This window comes from Cyprinus carpio, chromosome B10, assembly GCF_018340385.1.
Source record: "Cyprinus carpio isolate SPL01 chromosome B10, ASM1834038v1, whole genome shotgun sequence".
In the NCBI taxonomy this organism is placed as follows: domain Eukaryota; kingdom Metazoa; phylum Chordata; class Actinopteri; order Cypriniformes; family Cyprinidae; genus Cyprinus; species Cyprinus carpio.
In genome coordinates, this window is record NC_056606.1 from 8,068,158 (window position 1) to 8,091,297 (window position 23,140).

Genomic DNA, 23,140 nt, shown 5'->3' on the forward strand with positions numbered 1-23,140 from the left:
CTCTGGCAATTTGATAATACCTAGATTAGAATATCAAAGTCAATTGCGGGCGGCAGATCCTTCTCCTATTTAGCGCACAAACTCTGAAATAACCTACCTAACATTGTTTGAGAGGCAGACACACCCTTGCAGTTTAAATCTAGATTAAAGACCCATCTCTTTTTAACCTGTGTAAGGGAAACAGGTCAATTTAGCTCAAAGGGAATAATTTAAGATTTTAAAGGGAATTTGAACAGAATCACTGTTTCACGGCTGATCACTGAATCGGCCAGCGATTCACTGAACGAGCCGTTTAACATCAAATCTGCACTGGATATTAATATCCAAAGTAAAGTGAAAACACTATTAATTAGCACAGTAACAAGATCGGCAGTTTAAGACATTAACTTGTAAGCACAAAACACAAGATACTTCTCTTTTCAATATGAATAAGGCTTTATTAGATAAATCTAAGACATATAAACTAATCTAACACATAAGCACACGCACTCACACATTCACACAAGTTGCAGGAGGATAGAGAGTTAGGAAAGGATGAGTTTAAGAGAATGAAAATGTGAAATCCCAAGTTTACAGCAATACGTGAAATTGCATAGACATGAACAACCATCAATCACTTAATTAACCCTCGCATTGAGTTCATCAATTAGGTTAAAATTATATTAGATAACACCAGTACAGATGTGAGTCTGGAGGTTACTTGCGTTAGCTGTTTAACGGGGTTCCCTTTGTTGTCGCTGAAAAGGGGGTTTACCGAAGTTGCTGATTGGCTGGAAGTTCAGTAGTCGTTGAAGTGACGTCTTGGGAAGCCCGTGGTTGGGCGTTGGCTGACGATGCAGAGTTGTGGGCTGGTTGAAGTTTCAGACGGGCACGCGAGGTCAGACTCGGAGATACGGTGTTACAAAACTTAACTCAGAACACGAAACTCTCAACGGAAAAGAAAAGAAGTAAAGTTTGACGAGACTAGGTGGTGTTTCTTCTCATCGTGGGCTAAGTAGCAGCAGGCTCAAATGCAGGTCGAAGTTGATTAGATATTGTCTTTTCTCGGGGTGTTGCATTGTTTGTCCCACCCATTCATAAATCATATGTTATCTTATCAAGCACGTGGTCTGAATTTTCCCGCTCTTGCAGGGTATAATTTGGACATGATTCCTATAACAAGAATATGATATATTTGACAAATAACTGATGGTCAGAAACGTTTTCAAGCAAGAAGATTCGAACACACACATAGTAAACATGAATATGATCCCTTAAGCTATTCAAGAGTTATTTAAAAAGACATACACAATAAGTGATTAGAAACATTAAAGTCAAATGTGTGGGTTACATAAATGATATGGAGTTAAGCAATGGAGTGATATCCATTTAGAAGTCTTTTTTGAGTTCATTTTGGTGCATATATGCATTGGAAGGCATTCTCTGTGCCATTCTGTGGACTAAGGATATGTCCTGTGAAGACCAGAGGGGTTAACAGGTCTCCTTAGGAATTTCAGTCTGGTTCTGCTAGGTGGGGGGAAGTCAATCCAAAGATCTTGTTTACTCTCACGGCTTTACATGTGAGGGTCAGACTGTCCATCTCTTCGATTACTTGCCCCAAATTAGACAATCTCTTCTTCGAATTGAAATTGTCAATAATTGTTCTAATGGTGTTAATGTTGAAAGCTGTTCTCTGAAAGAGTTGGTTGGTTATCAGACTGTGGTGCTAGTTGATTTACAGCATCCTGTTGCCTTTCCAAGGAATTTGGCTTCTCTTGTTTCAACCATGCTCACGATCGAATCTTTAATTTGTCTGGTTCAGGCCTCATACGCTACACCTGGCTTACACATAACACGCTAATACGCTTCTAATATCCAGATCCGTTAAAGGATTTTTAGGCTGCATTAATTAGGTCAACCAGAACCGGGAACACTTCTCATAACACCCGATGTACTTGCTACATCATTAGAAGAATGGCATCTACGCTAATATTAGTCTGTTTCTCTCTTATTCCCGAGGTCACCGTAGCCACCAGATCCAGTCTGTATCCTGATCAGATGGTCACTGCAGTCACCCTGATCCAGTATGTATCCAGACCAGATGGTGGATCAGCACCTAGAAAGGACCTCTACAGCCCTGAAAGACAGCGGAGACCAAGACAACTAGATGAGCCCCAGATGCAGATCCTCTGTAAAGACCTTGTCTCAGACGACCACCGGGACAAGACCACAGGAACCAGTTGAGTCCTCTGCACAATCCGACTTTGCTGCAGCCTGGAATTGAACTCCATTCTGTCACCGATGGAGTTTTGGTTCCTTGCCGCTGTCGCCTCTGGCTTGCTTAGTTGGGGACACTTCATTTCCAGCGATATCGTTGACTTGATTGCAAATGATTGCAAAGATACTATTTAAACTGAACTGAGCTGAATTCAATGATGAACTGCCTTTAACTGAAAAATTTGTGTTTACTTTTGTCATTTTGCATTATTGACACACTATTTTCCTAATTAATGTTGTTCAGTTGCTTTGACACAATCTGTATTGTTAAAAGCGCTATATAAATGAAGGTTACTTGACTTAATTTGGCTTGACTTGTGAGAAAATCTGATGTTTTGTGTCACATTTATGCAGACATATAGAAAACTGTAAAGGGTTCATAAACTTTCAAGCAACACTGTGTGTGTGTATAAATATATAATAAACACACAAACACATAAAAACTAAAATTCAGCATTTAAAAAAAATAAAGACAGAAAATAATAAATTACAGAGTACATGATATACACCATGACAAAAAATATTAATGTTATTACATAAAATATATTTGTATATATTTGTCATTAACAAATATATATATTTTTTTTTACTTACAATGAAATCAAAAAAAAAAATTAAATATATATATATATTTTTTTTTTGAGTTTGGTAAATAAGAGGCATCTTAAACATGGCACAAAAAAAGGCTTTACATTTTGGTCTTGGGTTTAAAATGAAAGTCACTAATATTTTATATTGTACTTCCTGCTATCAAATCAAAAACAACAGGCAGCTGTAAGGAAGTATTTGTGGAGGATATTATAAGGAAGGGAGTGTTTCAAGAGAAACTTTCGTAACTTCTTACAATCAGATTATGTTTAGATTGTTGTTACTGATAAGGTAAAATTTATGTCCACAGAATACAGCTCTAATATCCTTAACAGAGTTAGTTGATATTGAAGGGATCTTTAGCCAAAGAAACCATGGCAGAAGACACAGATGGTGAGGAGGATAATAGCATTAGCGTTTACCATGTTTCTCCATAGCGGTTTCTCAGTGGTGTCTGTGAGCTTTATATTTAACTCTGCCCCCTGTTCTTTAGTCAGTTTAGGCGCATTGCCTTGATCATAACCGCAGAACCAGTTATAGGACTTCTTCCAACAGCTTGGATCCTTGCGCACCTCTGCGGGGTCAAGAGACAAATGTAAACAGTTGTTGACTGTTTTTAAAAGTATGTAATCATGTTTTTAAAATGCATTATGTGCACAACAGTATTTGAGCATGATTTAAGGAATTTGGGTGTTTGAATGTTTTTTTTTTATTTGTTTATCTTAGAACAACAATCTAATCAACTAACTATGGCCCTAACCTAGTCTCAGCATCAGACAGCACACTCACAGTCCATTCACTGAGCTATGTGATGCATATCGCACACAAAAATAGCTAGTGCTATCTTATGGTACATATTTGGTGGATCATGCAGATATACCTTCTGTTTGCACAGAATCTGAATTCTGATTGTCAGTCCAGTCATCTGCTTCCAGATCAATCCTCTCCTCAGTGCTGTTCCTAAAACTCCAGCAGAGCCTGTACAGCTGTGAAACAACAAGGGGCCACAGACTGAGGGTCCATGACAGAGAAACTACAAAACCCAAAACAAAACCCTAATTCTAACCCTAACTTTATATTAAGTACATGTAGTTAATTAATATTACTTGATACTTAAATGTATAATTACACTTAAAATAAAGTGTCCTTAAAATAAACACCTTAAAATAATGGATAAACGAAACTGCTTTTCTATCTAAATCTGTTTGTTAATAATGTTATGCTGATGAATCTATATATAGTCCTTATTACCATTCAAAAGTGTGAGTGTTGTTTGTCTGATGAATTATACAGTGATGGTCAGTGGTCAATGTGATCATGTTTATTAACAGAGCTCGTTTCAGACATACGACACATCACCTATGAACATCGCTCTCCCGTGTTCTTAGTACCTATGCTCCCAGGGGGTGGGAGGACGTTCTTAAAGAACCCAACACATGTTTGAGGTGCAGCACATTAGAAAATACAAATCACATTGTATTTCTGAACAGATCATTTATCACCATGCTCTTTGTGTGTCAGCTTTCTGAGGGGTGCGGCAATGTCGCTGGAGTTTGGTATAAATTTCCCCAGATAATTTACCATTCCAAGGAAACACTGTAGTGCAGGGACATCCTTGGGGACTGGCATCTCAGAGATTGCTTTTGTCTCGGAAGGATCAGCTTTCAGGCCTTCACTTGTAAAGATGTGTCCCACATAGCTGACTTGATCCAGGCGAAATTTGCATTTAACAGAGTTTAGCTTGAGCTTGACCTCACGCGCTCTGTTCAACACTCTATTCAAATTAATGTCGTGTTCAGCAGTGTTGCGACCTCCGACAATGATGTTGTCAACAATAATTGCACAGGGATACCCTGAAAATAACTGATCCATCGAGCGCTGGAACACTTCGCTTGCGGAGTTTATGCCAAAAGGCATATGAAGAAATCTATAATGCTCAAATGGGGTGCTGAATGTGGTCATCATGGAGGACCTGCGGTCTAAGCGAATCTGCCAGAAAGAGTTCTTCACGTCCAGCACTGAAAATACAGTTGCTCCCGACATCTTGGACGCCACTTCCTCTACGCTGCGCATTGGGTGATGTGGTCTTTTTAAGGCAGAGTTGAGATCTTTTGGGTTGATACACAGCCTGATTTCTTGTCTGTCCTTTTTATGTGTAGCCACCATGGACGAGACCCAATCCGTCGGCTCTGAGATCGTCGTTATGATGCAGAGGCTCTCCATGCGGTCCAGCTCTGCTTTGACACGGCTTTTCATTGCCAGAGGAATGCGATGAGCAAGGCGAACTACAGGCTGTACACTGGGGTCCACTGTCATAGAATATGTTATCGGGAGTTCTCCAAGCTCGTCTGTGAACAAGTCTTTGTACTCTGTGAGAATGTCTTCAGTGCTGCCCTCCATACTGACATGATGCACATCTGGGCTGATAGTAACGATACCCATGTTGAGGCATGCACAAAATCCTAGCAGCGGTTGGACATCTTGATTCACCAAGAAGAATGGAATTGTATGATTTTGCCCATTTAGGCCACACTGCAATGTCAACTAAGCCTTTTGTTTCGATTTTACTTCCACCATCATCTACAAGGTTAGATGGTCTTTGATTGATTCACTGGTCGTTTGTTGTTGGCAATTTGTTCAAAAATCATTTGTGACATTACGTTACATTTTGCCCCAGTGTCAACTTTCACTTCAGTTGGAGTTTTGTTTATGTGTAAAGTGACAAATCCCTCCTCCAACCCTGGCATTTGAGGGTTAACAGTGTTGACAAAATTGTCAACTTCGATGCCATCAACATAAAAAGTGTCATCATGGTCAAGGGGTTTGTCTACTTCGAGTTCATGTACCGCTTTCCTGTGACTGAATTTCTTCTGACCAAACAGACTGCGTGCTTTGCAACATTTCTTGTAATGATTAATTTTCTTGCAGTTATGACACTGTTGTCCGAAAGCTGGGCATTTCTCTTTCTTTGCTGCATGATTGCTTCCACAGTTTCTACAATTGGTAATGGTTGGTGAATCGTCTTGTGCTATTCTTTGTTTATGTCTTAGGTGTTGGCGCCTCCTGCTGGAAACTGGCTGTATTGCATCCACATGAGTGGCAGTCTGAGGTATAGCCAACGTTTTGTTATTTTCTTCTGTCATTTCGTGTATGCGACAAATCGAGATGGCTTTAGTTAGAGTTAGATCGCTGTCTCTCAACAGTACTTTCCTTAAGCTTTCACTGTTGATGCCACATACTATCCTATCACAGATCAGCTCGTCAGTCAGTTCTCCAAACTGACAACTTTTAGCTTTAATTCTGAGATCACTGATGAATAGCCTCAATAGTCTCACCTTGTTTTTGGTTTCTAGAGTAAAACCTGTGCCTCTCCATTGTTTTATTTTGTTGAGGGTTGCATATTTCACGAAATTTTCTTTTCAGGCACTCAAGATCTTCTCTCGATTTAGCGGGAGTCAAGATCGCGCCATTCTCGCCTGGTGCACGCACCTCTGCTGCATAGACAAATAAACGCTCTCATTCTATGGCTTCTGGCCCTGCAAGATTGAGGAGGATATATGCCCTTGTCTTGGCAGGCTTATCATAGTGCGCGGCGGCGATGAAAATGTCATACTCTTGCTCGAAGATTCGCCAATTGTCGGCGATATTTCCATCAAAAGTGAGCGGGTCTGGTCTTCGAAAGCAATCCGCCATCACTGTGCGGTCTCGAGAAAACTTCTCGATTAACTCAGTTCAGTCTCTGTTTTATACAAAACTGATTGACTCACGGGGGAAAAGTCCTATCCGTCTTCTGACACCATGTTGTTTGTCCAATGAAATTATACAGTGATGGTCAGTGGTTGATGTGATCATGTTTATTAACAGAGCTCGTGTCAGACAAACGACACATCACCTATGAACATAGCTCTCACGTGTTCTTAGTACCTACGCTCCCAGGGAGTGGGAGGACATTCTTAAAGAACCCAGCACATGTTTGAGGTGCAGAACATTAGAATATACAAATCACATTGTATTTCTGAACAGATCATTTATCACCATGCTCTACAGTGAGGTTGTTAAATACAGCTATTTTTTAATAGTAGTGTATAAAGCTTTATAAGTTTTCGATTTTAATATTATTTAAAGTTTAATTTATTCCCGTATTGCAAAGCTGAATTTTTGTTCATTTTACTCCAGTCTTCAGTGTCACACTGATTTTCTGATCAGAAAATGTTTATTCAGCAAGGATGCATTCATTTGTATAAAAGTAAATGTAAAGACATTTATTATGTTACAAAAACTTCTATTTCAACAGATGTTCTTCAGTGAACTTTCTATTCAACAAAGAATAAAAAAAATGGTTGTGAAAGTCACGGTTTCCACAAAAGTAACAAAAATGGTTTTCAACATTGAAAATAAGAATCATTTATCATTAATAGTTGATCATTAGTAATAATTGATAAATATAGCAGAAAGCAGCAGATAAGAGTCCAAGAACAATAGAGGAGCATAATGAGCAGATAAGCATGGCAGGAGGATCAGACCAAATGCAACAATTTGTGATTAAAGACATTTTAAGGTGATTTTATTCAAGTGAGTGAACTCATCAGAGAGCCCTGCATGACGGACAACATCTACCCTCTGAGACCTTCATAAACACACACAGCAGTTTAGAGCCATATCACCACACAGATCAGTCTATTAGAGATGTAAAAGACAGATGTAGAAAAAGACTATTCTTTACCGTTTGGCATCAGATCCACCACTATTTTTGGATAAGCAATGTTGCTGCAGCCCACACCGGTGCCATAGTAGTAGTTACACTCTGCTGGATCCACACATGCAATCTCATCTGACACAAACACAAACATTAGTTTCATTAATAGTCTTTGACTACTCAGTGACCTTCTGATGGTTCATTCAAAAATACATACAAAAATGTCAAAAATTGCTGCAGATTACTTTCAGATTGTTAGAACTTTTTATCACTAGTCCACATACCATATCTATATTCCACTGTAATTGTTACGCAATCATGAATTTCAGATTTTTCCTTCCTGAAATGTCATACAAAACCATTGTTATTTTACTATTATTTGTATACTAAAACAGCATTTTAGCATTATAAGCATGTTTATAATATAAATTCATTAAATGAATAATATAAAAGAACCAATTAAAACCTTGGAATCAATATTATTCAAGTATACTATCTGTTATTTTTATTAACATTTTGAATTAGCTTTTATTTTTATATTTTCATTTTCATTTTAGTTTAACTTTTAGTATTTTTGTTGTGTGCTTTTGCCATTTTTATTTATTTTTTATTTCTATTTAGCTTTTATTTTTATTTAGTATTTTTTGGTAACATAGTATTTTAACTTGGTCCTTGTACTTTTGCGTTCATTCATTTTTAGTTTTTTTAACTCAGAATTGAAATACGGAAAATGCGGTTTCATCCTTAATGGTATAAATACTGGTAAATAGAATAAGCAGGAACTATTTTTTTTTTATTATTAATTTTTTTTATTTCTATAAATATTATAATTTTTATAAAAAATATTGTGGGCGAAAGTGTATTTTGATATATTTTAAATATTTTTAAAAATTTTATTGTAAATTTTTATTTTTTTTTTTTAACTTAAGATTATTTTTTTAATGTTTTTTTTTTTTTTTTTTTTTTAAACTGAAGATTAGTTTTTTTAAGTGTAAGTTTTTATATATATATATATATATATATATATATATATATATATATATATATAGAGTTAACAATAACAACACTGCTTCAAATGAGACAAACTGCCAATGGTTGCTTAAAGTGTAAATCAGATACTCTACCTGTCTAAGTAAGTAAAGTGAAATAAGTTGCTAGCACATTCTATGAGAAATAAGGGGACCAGACTTTATGCAAAACTCCAGTTCTCTGAAACTCTGATCACTCAGTTAAGATTCAGTCAACATATTTGTTGACATGTACAAAATAGTTAATCAGTTTTTCACCCTTCTCACCGAGGATGGTGCCAGTTTTTCCTCACCTGTGTACAACACTCTGCTGATCATGCCAGGGAAAACCATGAGAAACATGGGCAGAAGTTTGAGGTAACCACACAGGATGCATCCTGCTTTCACATGAGACAAGTTCTTGGCAAACAGACAGTGCTGCACAATCACCTAAAACAAGATGGAGAGTTTGTGTTAATAACCCAGTGTTCACAGTTGATTAGTCCAGTTACTAGCTAGTTTACACAGACAAGTATTGTAAAAGTGCCCCTGGGTGCTTCAACAGCAAATGTTGAGAGCAAAAATTCCTCTAAAAGAGCAATTTCTCTAAAAGAGTGGATTGTGTATCGCACACCGTGCCTTTCCAACCATGTTCTTCTGACTGCAGTTTATACATCTCACCCTCTGACAGGCACGATTGCTGTGCCCAAGCTGATGCAGATTCTGTAGATGGTTTATGTCCTTCTTGTGAAGACATTGCAATCGGCACATCATATGTTTACATAATCATCCAATGCCGCTCAGCAGCTTCAGGTTTGGTTCTGCTGCGTTTGCTCTGAAGTGCTGTCTTCTCTTGAATTGCATCAGGAGAGCTGAATTACAGTCTTGTGCTATAGCGCCACACTCGTCAAACCACGTTATTGCAGGCTCTTACATTAGGTCATATGAGATCAAACGGCTACTCAACAACAAAAATATCTGTTGACAATTTTTTTTTGTTGACATTGTCGATAATGTTGACTAATCTTTATAGCCCTATCCTGATCACTGAGACAGGTTCTTTAATTTAACCTGAAAAATGTAACCTCTACTGAAGAGCATGTGTGGTTCGAGAAGTCTGAGCCTGACACTGAGATGACAGATACTTGAGTGGAGCCTTCTCCATCAGGCTTCTCCACCCTGTCCTGAACACTCTTGGTTGGATGATTAGTTCTTGGGGATTAGATCGGTGGGGAACATGATCTGGTTATTAGATTTCTGAGAAGTGTGTGGAGGTTTAATTCTCCGAGAACATGCCTCATCCCATTTTGGGATCTCTCAGTGGTCCTTCAGGCCTTACAGAGAGATCTGTTTGAGCCCCTTCAGTCAGCTGAGCTAAGTGCCCTCTCTTTGTATATGGCATTTCTGATTGCGCTCACTTCAAGAGGGTTAGGGATCTGTAAGCTCTCTCTGTCAATGAAACATGCCTAGATTTTGGGCCGGGAGACTCTCACATTGTCTTGAGACCCTGACCTGGATATGTGCCCAAGGTTCCCACTACTCCCTTTAGAGACAACCCTCTCCAACAGTCGTGCATTCTCACGTAGCTGAGTTTTGCAGACGAACCATTACTTGTAAGAATCCCTTGAGTAGGGCTGCACGATAAATCGAAATGAAATTTAAATCACGATTAGAAAGAAGCTGTGATTGTCATGCATATCTTTCAGCGAAGCACGGTTCTGTGATCAATAGCAAACCTCCATGCGAGGGCCAGAGGATGCTCTCGTGTAGAAACTCCAAACACGCCTTGCAGAAGAAACCCAGCTAAATGCCTATAGCGGTAGCTGGATAAACAGAAGATTCAACTGCTTTTATTGATTCAACGTGACTAATAAACACAGGACTACGACAATATATGGTTTATATAGAGAAGTGTCCAAAGTGTTTAAATTACAAAAACGTGAACAGACGTACCAAAGACCATAAGAATGAATAATACGACAACCATGATGATGGTCTGGAGTGTGTCGGTGTAGATGACTGCAGCTAGACCACCTGTCGAAGAAACCATGAAGGTTTATCACTGAAAATAAACTGAGCAACTGAAAAGGAAAAATTAAGGTCTTAGAAATGTACTCTTCATGTTCATGTTGATTTCATTTTTAAAAAAATGTTTATAACATTGTCAAGAAAGTTTTTCAGTTTAATGGTCTTAAAAAATGTCATGTGGGATCACCATCAAGTAAAAATGAATAACATTTATAACAATAACTCAGAATTCGTGCTCTGCATTTAACCCATCCAAAGTGCACACACACAGCAGTGAACACACATACATCGTGAACACACACCCGGAGCAGTGGGCAGACATTTATGCTGAGGCACCCGGGGAGCAGTTGGGGGTTTGGTGCCTTGCTCAAGGGCAAGTTAGTTGTGTTGTTTCCGGCCCGAGACTCGAACCCACAACCTTAGGGTTAGGTGTCAACCTCTCTAACCATTAGGTTATGACTTCCCCTTTATAACCTATTTTTCAATTGTGTGATGTTTTAGCTTTTTTGTTTATGTTTATTTATAATTTTTATTGCATTTAATTTTAGTTAATGTAGTGTTGAATTTATGGTAAAACAGTTCGCATTTAAGCTTATGTTTTCACATTATATTACAACAGTATATTATTTCCATATTTTTTTTATATTTTTTTTTAATGTTGACAACTTGAAGATGGTAATGGATATGACAATGTTAATGTATTTGGTATTGGCGGAATAGACCTGCTACGCTGCTGCTGCTGAATTGCTGCTGCTGTTTGTTATTGCTATAGTTACTGCTGCAAGCAAGTACAAGAACTTGCTACTACCAATGCATACAGCGATACAGTTCTGTGAGCATTTAAGACAAATTGCTCCTGCGCAAATAGCTTAAAAAATAACCCGCAGCAGATCTATACAGGTGGAATTGGAGAAGGTGGAGGGTTTCAGAGCAACTATGAAAGCACTGCAAAATGCTCAGTTGGATGCTAACCAGCCATTTAAATGTAAAACAGTAAGCTCATTGGCCTCTTATGCAACATGAACCAATCAGCTTCTGCTAAGTAGTTTAATGCTGTGAATATGATCAGTTACGTTAAAGGGTTCACATGATGCAATTTCAAATTTTCCTTTCTCTTTGGAGTGTTACAAGCTCTTGGTGAATAAAGAATATCTGTGAAGTTGCAAAGACTAAAGAGATATTCTTTATAAAAGTTGAGACTTGTCCACAGCCCCTAAAATGGCTTGTTCTAACACGCCCCCACATCTCTACGTCAGTATGTGGGAAGATTTGCATAACGCTGCCCAGATGTTCATGCAAAGAAAGAAGGTGTACTTTTTATTCTCATTGTAGTATTGTTGTTGCCGCCACCATGTCGTATAGACACTGTGTGTTTCACTGTGAAAGCAAAACTACTTTGTTTGGCCTTCCAAAAGAGGAGACACTATCCGTGCTTCGTCATACCTGGAGCGGCAAAAATGCTGACGTTGCCGTGGCTGGGTCACTGAGGAATCTCTGATTGTCATATGTGGAAACTGCCCCTGATGTTTGCATAGAGAAGGTGTACTTTCCACAAATTGTGTTGCCGCATGTAGTATAGACACTGTGTGTTTTCACTGTGGCAGACCTTTGGACTCCCAGCAAAGGACGATAATCTGCTTCGTCACCTGGAGCTGTGGTGGTCACTGAGAATGCATGCAACTTTGCACGTGGATTAGCTTTAGAAGCGGACTCCAGCCCGGGGTCGTCACATGTGGTTGCTGCAAGACCTTTGTAGAATCCGCCTGCTGCACCGTTCTCAAGCCTCCGGCCTCTGCTCACTCAAGCCGGCCGCGGCTCACTCTAGACTCACTCTAGCTCACTCTAGGCCTCCTGCCTCTGCTCAGTCAAGGCCGCAGTGTGTGACGCTTTTTCATTGAGAAAGCAAAACTACTTTGTTTTTGCCTTCCAAAAGAAAACCCAACCAGAAATCATGGTTATATCATGTTTATAATGGGTTTTATGTTTATGTCTTGTCGCTCCGGCCCGACAAGGCATCACAATATGTTAAGAGGAGTAACATTTCCGTCACAAGCTTGAGGCATTCGGCCAATCACAACACGATGTATAGCTGGCCAATCACAGCACACCTCACTTTTCAGAGAGATGAGCTTTGTGGAAATCTACGTGTTTCAGAAGGAGGGGCATAGAGGAGAAACTATAATCTACGGTATGTGAAAAATAATGTATTTTTTTTAACCTTAAACCACATAAACACATTTCATTACACCAAATACACCAAATAATGTTATTTTTAGCAGCATCATATGACACCTTTAAGACTTGTTTTTTTTTTTGGTTAATTGATATTAATTGTTTTAGAAATAAAGTTTTTGTTTACATAATATATGTGTGTAATGTGTATATTTATTATGTATATATAAAAATACACACACATGCATGTATATATTCAAGAAAATATGTAATGTTTATATATTAAATATAAAAATACTGGTGGTAGACGAGGAGATACTCCCTCACAATGTAGAGTGCTTTGAGTGCTTAGAAAAGCGCTATATAAATGTAATGAATTATAAAATATATTTATAAATAATATAAATAAATATGCATGTAAATATATGTAAATATTTTCAAAATATATACATGCATGTGTGTGTATTTATATATACATAATAAATATACACAGTACACACATATATATTATGTAAACTAAAACTTTTATTTTGGATGTGATTAATTGCGATCAATCATTTGACAGCAGTAGTTAAGACCCATCATCCTGCACCATCTAGAGTTTCAGGAAACAACTTTGCATATATTTCTTTTCCCACAAGGATGAACAAATCATTTTACCAAGTTTTAGGACAAAAGCCAACAAATAAAATTAGCAGCACTATGCAATTTTTCTTTGCATAAACAGTGAAATAACAACATTAAAAAATCATGGCCAGATTTTAAACTAACAAAAAATATTCATAACAAAGTTTTGAAGCAAATAATTTTTGTTTTTTTTTAGTTTTGGAGATTTTTTATTTTGAAAAGATAACAGTTTAGCCTAAATCTTGAAGTGTAGCCTAAATCCATCAGAATGATGGATTAAATGTTATGTTGTACCTAAGCTAATGTGCATTCTAAAAATCTCAAAACTTCTGATAACAAGGTAGCCTATTTTCCATCGACCAGTTAAGATTTACAATAAAAATTTGGTCCGATTTTCGCATTGGTCTAAACACAAAATAGGGCAGACAGATTAAATGAATTTGTAAATCCACAGTTTGACAGCAGGTGGCACTTACGAACAGCAGAAAAGAGCTGTTTTCACGGTAACATCTGTAAACAGAGTTGCACTGTGCTTCTAAACAGTTTTATTATGCATTGCACGGAGCAAAGATGGAAAGCAAATGCCATCGAAACTTTTCTAAAGACAGTCGGTTTCCTATTATGCAATCATACAAATAATTCAATACTACTTTCTTTCATATAATTTCACTCTGCATTCTGCACTTCAGTCATGTTTTCAAACTAAATGAAACTACTCTGCGTGTTGCGCCTGTGTGAGACGCTTAACTTTGATTAAAACTGAGCAGTATTTATTGCCAGGTTTTCAAATCGCTATAATCAAATACGGGTTTAATGATCATTAAAATATGAAACGGGATAATTAAAGGTACTGTATGTAGGATTGACACCAAGTGGTTGAACTAGGTATTGCAGTCCAAATTCAAAATATTGGAGAGGGTTTTTTTCACCCGGTCCCTCCTCCTCAGACTTGAGGCAAACACAGGTTGCCAGATTGACGATCTGACCCCTTTCGTCTGCCAACTTCCATGAGTCAAATGAAATATGCTATATTTCCCGCCAACTGGCAACCCGGGATGCCAAAATACAATTGGGTAAACTGGCAGTGGGTGGGTTTCACAAACCAAAACAGAGACTAACATTGCGGCCCAGAACGCACATTTTCAAAGGAGAATAACTGACTGTAGCATTGTTTTTCAGATAAACAAATATGTTACAACACATCCCTCCCGGATGCACTCAACCACTTTTATTCATGGTTTGAAATGCAGAATGACATACCTGCACAAAAACTGCCCATACCTCCCAATGACCAGGTGCTCTGTCTGTCTCCAGCCGACGTAAGGAAGACCCTATCTAGGATTTATCCATGCAAGGCTGCAGGTCCTGACGACATACCTGGCCGTGTACTGAAAGACTGTGCTGCACAGCTGACAGATGTCCTAACAGATATCTTCAACACCTCGCTGAGCCAGGCAGTCGTCCCCACATGTCTCAAATCCACAACCATCATACCTGTACCAAAAAAAATCACCTGTGTCCTGTCTAAACGACTACAGTCCCATAGCACTGACTCCAATCATGATAAAGTGTGCTGAAAGGTTAGTCATGCACAACATCAAAACCAGCCTCCCCAACACACTTGATCCGCTCCAGTTTGCATCCCGTCCAAACCACTCCACGGACGATGCCATTTCCTCTACCCTCCACCTGGTTGTTATTAACCTAGTAGAAAGTGACTCCTATGTCAGAATGCTGATCATCGACTTCATCGCAGCATTCAACACAATAATCCCACAACAGCTCATTAATAAACTAAACCTGCTGGGCCTTAACAATTCCTTCTGTAATTTGATCCTGGACTTTCTAACTGGAAGACCTCAGTCAGTCCTGTGTTGGCCACACGGCCACAGAGCACTACCACACTGAGCAAAGGTGCCCCACAAGGCTGTGTGCTCAGCCCGCTGCTGTTCACGCTGCTGACCCACGACTGCACTGCCAAGTTCAGCTCCAACCACAGACGCAACTGTGGTAGGTCTCCTCATCAACAGCGATGAAACGCACAACAGAGAGGAAGTGGCACAGCTGGCTGAATGGTGTGGCACTAACAACCTGTCCCTCAATGTGGAGAAGACAAAGAAGGTTGTGATGGACTTCAGGAGAAAATTCGTTGACCACCCCCACTGACCATCGGCAGCTCGACTGTGGAGAGAGTCAGCAGCACTAAATTCCTGGGGGTGCAGATCACAGAGGATCTCACTTGGACCACCAACACCATGTCACTCTCCGAATAGGCACAACAGCGCCTACACTTTCTCCGCCAGCTGAAAAGAGCAAGTCTCCCTCCACCCATCCTCACCAGATTCTACAGAGGAACCATAGAGAGCGTGCTGAACAGCTGCATCACTGTCTGGTATGGGAGCTGTAGTGCAGCAGACTGCAAGACCCTCCAGTGGACAGTGAACACAGCTGCAAAGATCATCGGTGCCCCTGTCCCCTCCATCCTGCACATTTTCCTTACACTATGCTCCAGCAAAAAAACCAACAGTATTGTGAAGGACCCCATCCCTCCCACAGTCTCTTCCACGACCCCCCCTCCTACACCTTACCACATCACAGAAAAACCGTCTGTAACATTCTGTTTTTTTGTGCGATTCTCCTGTTTGCTCACTAGACACTTTTCGCACACATTGCTGTGTGTACATAATCCCACAAAAGACTCAAATATGTGTGTTTACATGCTCGTGCACTACAAATCATCTTGCACTGTTCCCCAGCCATAAATGTCTACCTATACACAACTGCTTGACTTACGATGTTTCTCTTTGCACATGTACAGTATTATGTGGAGCATTCGTACAGTCTATATATTTTTCTTTTCCAGTCTATGTATAGGTAAACATTTATATATAGTATATTCATATTCAAAATCTGTCAGTAGGTTATTTGTGTATAGGCACAGTGTTTATGTGTAGCATTTGTATAGTTTGTACTTTGTTTTTTTAGTTTTTTTTATAGTTTATGTATAGGTAGACATTTATATATATTATTTAAAGTCAAATTCTGTCAGTCGGTTAGTTGTGTATAGGTATAGTATAATGTGAAGCATTCATATAGTCTGTATTGTTTTAGCTTATGTATAGATAAACTTTTATATATAGTATATTTATAGTCAAAATCTGTCAATAGGTTAGCTGTGTATAGGTTTATACTGTTTTACTTCATTGTTGTATGTCTGTATTTATGTAGCACCGTGGTCCTGTGAGGCACGACATTTCGTTCCACTGTATGTCCCCACATGTAGCAGAATGACAATAAAGCTCAACTTGAACTTGTTTGCATGCAAGCATGATTCTTAAATATCTGCAAACATATTATGGTATTTTTATGTTTTAGTAGAGTCAAAAACTTACATACAGCACCTTTAAAATAACCTCATGGCCGATATTTCATACATACATATAATCGGAAACAGTGGATTTGTAGCACTTTTAGCCACAGTGTAATCATGATTTTGACTGCAGGATAGGCTTAAAGTGTCATGAAACCCCCGTTTCAGCACAGGTCTTTCACACCTTAGATCTGAATTCTGAAATGATCTTTACTAGACCAAAACAGAGCAATACCTATTGAGATTTTTGAAACGTCATTCTTGGTTGAATCACCTGCCTGAATGGAGAAGGAAACTGCCTGAATTTCTGCCACTTTTTTTAGTTCAGGTGATAACTGCGTACTTCTTTAGAGACTTCTTTACTACAACACACTGCATTAACCAATCATGACTTGAAACATTTTCAGGTTCAGATAATAGATGTATGCATGTCTTGTTGGTTATATCATGATACCTCTTGTTCAGCATCCAAACCTCAATGTCTATGAAATCTAACAGGGAAATTGCCCTATTTTCATAGTCTACTCTCTTTTTTAGTCAAGACATTGTGGATTAATTTTAAAGGTCAAAAAGGTTCTTAAAATCTAAGCTCATTGCAGAGTAGCCATAGAGTAATCTGATTTTGAGTGTAGGATAGGGCTTAAAGTGGCATGAAACCCCCGTATTCAGCACAGGTCTTTCACACCTAGATGTGAATTCTGAAATGATCTTTACTAGAGCCACAAAGAGCAATACCGATGAGATTGTTTTGAAAACGTCATTCTTGGGTGCACACCCTTGCCTGATGGAGAAGGAAGACTGCCGAATGGTCTGCCACTTTTTTTCTTTAGTTCAGGTAGATAAACTGCGTAATTTCTTTCGAGACTCTTGGTTACGACAACATCGAACTGCAGTTAACCAATTCTGACTTGAAACATTTTCAGGTTCAGATAATAGATGTATGCATGTCTTGTTGGTTATATCATGATACCTCTTGTTCAGCATCCAAACCTCAATGTCTATGAAATCTAACAGGGAAATTGCCCTATTTTCATAGTCTACTCTCTTTTAGTCAAGACATTGATGGATTAATTTTAAAGGTGCACAGATTTAAGTCATAAACACTTGACCTTCTGCACGGTCTTCATTTTATTCACTTAACTATCCTATTATAAATCGATCATACAGTGTAACTCCTGCATATATACCCCTATGGTTAAAGGCATCTCTGCCAGGACATTTACATAATCATAAAGAACAAGATTACATTGACGAAACAGCTGGTGACTATGGGTTTTTCAGAAATTGAGCCAAGATATTATTAATCAGAAGTGACTTTTGTGTTCTTAATGCACATCTTGGTCTTATTATCAGTGCACAATATTGAGAAAAAATATTAACAGCAGTCTTCCATCAACAAGCAGTGTCCTGAAACAACTTTTCTACGCAGGTGTTGTCACGTAGGCTGCACAAGCTAATGAATAATTAATGTGTTGGTTTCATGTACAGTAGTTCTGAAAAACCTTTATACCATTAAGTAAAGTACCAATCTTTCCTTATATCTCGAATACAATACAAAAGTATTTTTCGATATAAAATATCATAAATTTTGAATTCATTACATTTTTAAGGAGGCACACCACATGACATTTTACAGTATATCCTGAACTAACCTTGCAAAGTCCACTTATCTTTTTTAAAAGACTTATTGATCTTGACACACATGAGGGTCTATAGTGGTCTTCTCTATTATGTAATTTACAGTTTTGTTTTTTAAGCTGGTTGGACCACATGACAAAAGTTTTTGAACAAATAAGTTTTGTTAAAATATCATTTCTAGTCCGCAAAATAGTAATAAAAAATATGTCAAACTGGGTTTTGTCTTTCTAGTCATTTTTTTTTCTTTTATTTATTTTTTATGTACGGATGATTGAACCTGACTTATTTTTTTTTGTTTATGGTTGTATTGTACATTTGCCAAACTAAAACTGGCTAAAAACTGTCATGTGTTTGTGTTGTGAAGGAAGATTCATGTTGACTACAAGCAAGAAAACCATTATTTATAATCTGTGTGTGAAATTGTATAAAATAGCGTAAAGTATATTTTAATAATACATTTGTGAGACCACAAAAAAGTGCCAGTAATAGACTGCATTTTGAGAGTTCCCATGGTAAGCAATGTCTTTAATGTCATTCTTACATAACCTTGCATATGTAATCCTAATCAAAGACTTTTGATCACCGCGTCTCATAACAGAGTGCCGTCCACATTTTTGATTACAGCATACTGTTGTGAGATCAGCAGATATACAAGTTCACAGGGCTAGCAAGGTGTACAAGGTGAGCTTAGGGGAACGACAGACAAACACATCTAAGCAGGGATGGAGGTACAGATCAAAGACAAGTGAAGAAGAAGAACAACAACGTAATAAGGTGTAAGATCTCATCCTGTAATAAGTGTTACAGAGTTTCCACGAAGATCGAGTCCTTATAAGTACACACTAAATAAATGTCATGTGGAGACCAGCAGGCTATCAGCGACTCGTTGCGGGGAGAAAGAAGAGAATCATATACAGAAAAAGAGGTCAAGGACAGGAAGAGAGTAATAGGTTGGAAAACAGAGAAAACAAGTGGATAAATACCCCCTTTTTCACCAAAATGGTGTCAGAACTGGCTTAAAGGGTGAACAATGATGCAACTTGTTTAGTATTAATTTATGACAAAATATTTAACATAAAATGATATTTTATATGCTATAAATGATCCAAATTAATGTCAGTTAGTGTCTTTATATCACAAATAATACATAACTATTTGTGTATATATTTTTTAATCATTTCATTTATTTGTTTTTTAATAGTACATTCAAACATCCAAAGCAATTTGAATCATTGTATTTATGCGGTCAAATTTACTGTATGCTAGCAATCAATTTGCATGTATGATATTCGTAAATAATTACATTTCTATTCAAGTTTATTTTTACTTATGAATTTTTCAAATTGCAATGCATTTTAACATCCAAAGTACATCACAGGTGATGTACTGTATAAGGAAAAAAATGACAACATGCGTCAACTGAATGCTTTATATGTTATAATGGAAGAGGCGCTGTTTGGTTTTACATGTGCATTAGTATTAATAAACTTGGACAAGTGACATTATCCAGGTTTGAAACAAGCAGGTTTTAGAGGCCAACAGCATTTTCCATCCCAGAACCGCCTTTTCTGCAGTGGAACGGCTCCAGTTTGGGTACCGGCATCCTGTTGGTGGAAAAGGGGTAAAAAGAGTTGAGAGAGCAATAAAGGGTCTGAAGTGCTGCCCTGAGGAACCAAAGAAGAGCATTGAGGTGTCACAAAGAGACAGAAAAGATGGAATGGAGAAGAGAGAGGGAGAACGAAGGAGCAGACAGAGAGAAATAAGATACAGGTTCAAAGAAGACAGTGTAGAAGGGATAGACGGGAGCTACTACAGCTAGAAGTGGCTGATCTCTTAGTTATTGGCGTCTCCTCCTTCGCTGTCCTGCTGGTCGCTGGTCCACAGGGTGAGGTTGTCCCGCAGGAGCTGCATGATGAGCGTGGAGTCCTTATAGGAGTCCTCGTTCAGATTGTCCAGGTGGCCGATGGCATCATCGAAGGCTTCCTTGGCAAGCTGGCAGGCCTGCTCGGGAGTGTTTTGGATCTCGTAGTAGAAGACGGAAAAGTTGAGTGCCAGGCCGAGGCGGATGGGATGGGTAGCTGGCATGCTCTTGCTAATATCGAAAGCCTCTTTGTAGGCGCCTTCGGACGATTCGACGGCAGAGGCCCTCTTTTCGCCGGTGGCGACCTCGGCCAGGTACCGGAAGTAGTCACCCTTCATCTTCAGGTAGAAGACCTTGCTCTCCACCTGGGTTTCGTCACAGTTCTTGATGAGGTACTGGTCCAACAGGGTGAGAACGTCTTGGCACACCGACTCCAGCTCTTTCTCGATGGTCTCTCGGTAAACACGCACCAGTTCCAATTTCTTCTCGTTGCCATCCGCCGCTGTCTTCTGCTCTATGCTAGAAACGACTCGCCAAGATGACCGCCGGGCCCCAACCACGTTCTTGTAGGCCACAGAGAGCAGGTTGCGGTCCTCGTTGGACAAAGGCTCATTCAGTTCTGTGACCTAATGGTGAAGAAGACCAGATGTTGGGTCAGTAAATGCAATTACAATGCTTTATGTTTGCATATATTTGATTGAAATTCGAACATTATGGTGCTGTACAATGGTGTCCCCACATAAATCTATCCAGACTCTTAGTTAAAGAATAATGCACAATCTGTGTTTTCAAATATTTAGTAAATATTGCATAAAGAGTCTAATTTTGATTACCCTAATGTTATTTAAAGCCAAAACAGGTAGATTTAGACTTATAAATGAAAAAGGTTAATAATCGCTAATACGTATATAACCACTGATATATTGTGCATTCCTAATGCAACGTCAATGAGAAACTTAAAAAGTTGTGATCATATCAAATCACATGAACATCTTGTCATTTATGATTAGTGTGATTGTCACAAATAATTGTGAGGGGTTTTATTCTCAAACTGCAATATTTAGTCAAAGTTTTTTTTTTTTTTTTATGCCATGACTACTATAACATTTTAAACTTTTCCAGGTCTGAAAGCCACCATTTTAAAATATTGATATTTCCAGGTTTTCTATTATCGTAGGAACCCTTCACTGGAAATGTCAATGTCAAACATTCAACGTGGCACAGTAATGACAATATATAATCAAATCTAACTAAAATTATTAGGTGATTAGGTTGATGTTGCTTAAATTAATTTTAAAAAAGGATAAAAAAAAATCAGCTGTGTCCTATTTGACCCACGCTGACTGACAGACTGACTGACTTTCATCCTTTGTGCTCGGATGTCAAACCAGACAGCTGATGCTGCACTGCTGGGTCACATATTGAGCTTTATTTCACATGATTACAATTAAAACATGAGTTGATGAGAATTTAAAGTTTTATTTGACAATATAATAATTTAAAATGCAGCTCTATTGTTGTTTTTTAATCTATTTTCTCATAGACACAGATGCACAATGGATGTGGATGAGGGTGTCATAGCGCCGCCCATGTTCATCCACTGTAACGATTGATATGCACAATACCTAACCGAAACCTACAATTTATTAGCTTTTTGTTTCGACATCCGTCCTGTTTTTGCCCGTTGATTATATATTATAATATCTCAAAATATTTAAATGCATATTGATTGTGTTTCCAACGTTTAAAGGAAATATTTATTGAAAATGTAAATAATTTAATTATTTCCCTAACCCTCATGTCGTTTTACAACCGCATGACTTGTATTCTTTACAGAAAACAAAAAGAAATGTTGGGCAAAATATTTAGTGACTGACAGAGTCCATTCACTTTCACTGCATCTGTTTTCCATACAATGAAAGTGAATGGAGACTGAGCCTGTCATTCTGCCTAACATCTCCCTTTGTGTTTCAGGGAAGAAAGTGCCTAATCTTTCCTGGTTTGCAGCGACATGAAGGTGAATCAATTATAATAGGATTCCCATTTTAGGTGGATTGTCCCTTTAACAGCATATTTTATATATAACTTGAGGTCCTGCTCGTGACAAAGGCGAGAGCTTCTTCAATTGCATAAACTAGAAATGCACCTTCATTTGAACATTATTTAAATAAGTAATCCAACAGGGAAAAGAACCATAAATGCATCTGTCTTACAAGGCAATCGTCTCATTATAGACTAATTGTGCATGAATGCATGTACGTTATATTAATAATAATGACCCACCAGCTTCATCGCGGAGGCCATATCATCGTAGCGCTCCGCCTGCTCCGCCAGACGGGCTCTTTGGATCAGTTGCTCCCTGTCAGCCATCCTCTCTGGTCAAAGGCTGTCGGTTCGCACCGGGCTCGGTCGTTTCTCAGCAGAACACACTCGGTTGTGACAGAGAGCGCGCTCCGGACACAGTGCGCGAGCAGAATCTGGAGCAGCCGCGCACGTGAGGGTGGAACGGCGAGCCAAAGGTTGAAGGTGCAGGTTTGTATTTTTCTGCAGGTCTATATATTTTTGTAGCGCTTTCTTTCCCCTCCCAGCCCTCTATTTCTTCCAAGTTTCGCCCGATTCTGTTTTTCTTCTTTCGGGGTGCTGCTGCTGCTGCTGCAAGCGTCCTGTCAATCCCAGCGAACAGGGTGGAGGGGGAGATGGAGGGGTGTGTGCGCGCACTCGTTTCTATTTCACGATGACGTCATTTTCTAAAAATAGCCGCATGCCCTGCAGCCGCGCACCTGCGCAGTGAGGTTTGCTGCATTGTTCAATGCAGCGGCATAGCGCGCGTGCGCGCAACAAGCAACTCTTCCGCATTCAAATGAAGCAATGCTTCTGTCTTTCCAAAGGTTTAAGGG

The 23,140-nt window shown here is 38.7% G+C and overlaps 2 protein-coding genes across 3 annotated transcripts in view; both read right to left on the reverse strand.

Moving 5' to 3' along the window:
• The window catches only part of LOC109054485 (cytosolic purine 5'-nucleotidase), a 595,585-nt gene that overhangs the window by 408,319 nt on the left and 164,126 nt on the right, over nucleotides 1-23,140 (reverse strand). The gene's annotated exons all lie outside the window — the stretch shown is intronic.
• ywhah (tyrosine 3-monooxygenase/tryptophan 5-monooxygenase activation protein, eta polypeptide) lies at nucleotides 18,878-22,949 on the reverse strand. The gene is made up of 2 exons (XM_019111545.2): nucleotides 22,527-22,949; nucleotides 18,878-20,869 (listed from the first exon to the last, which is right to left on the reverse strand). The coding sequence occupies exons 1-2, from the start codon at nucleotides 22,611-22,613 to the stop codon at nucleotides 20,216-20,218; spliced, it is 741 nt and encodes a 246-aa protein (XP_018967090.1). The 5' UTR covers nucleotides 22,614-22,949; the 3' UTR covers nucleotides 18,878-20,215.

Coding starts and splice junctions, on each gene's coding strand:
- ywhah (XM_019111545.2), bottom strand. CDS start 22,613: ATGGCTGACAGGGAGCAACTGATCCAAAGAGCCCGTCTGGCGGAGCAG. Junction 20,870..22,526: donor TGGCCTCCGCGATGAAGCTG/GTGGGTCATTAT, acceptor CTTCACCATTAG/GTCACAGAACTGAATGAGCC.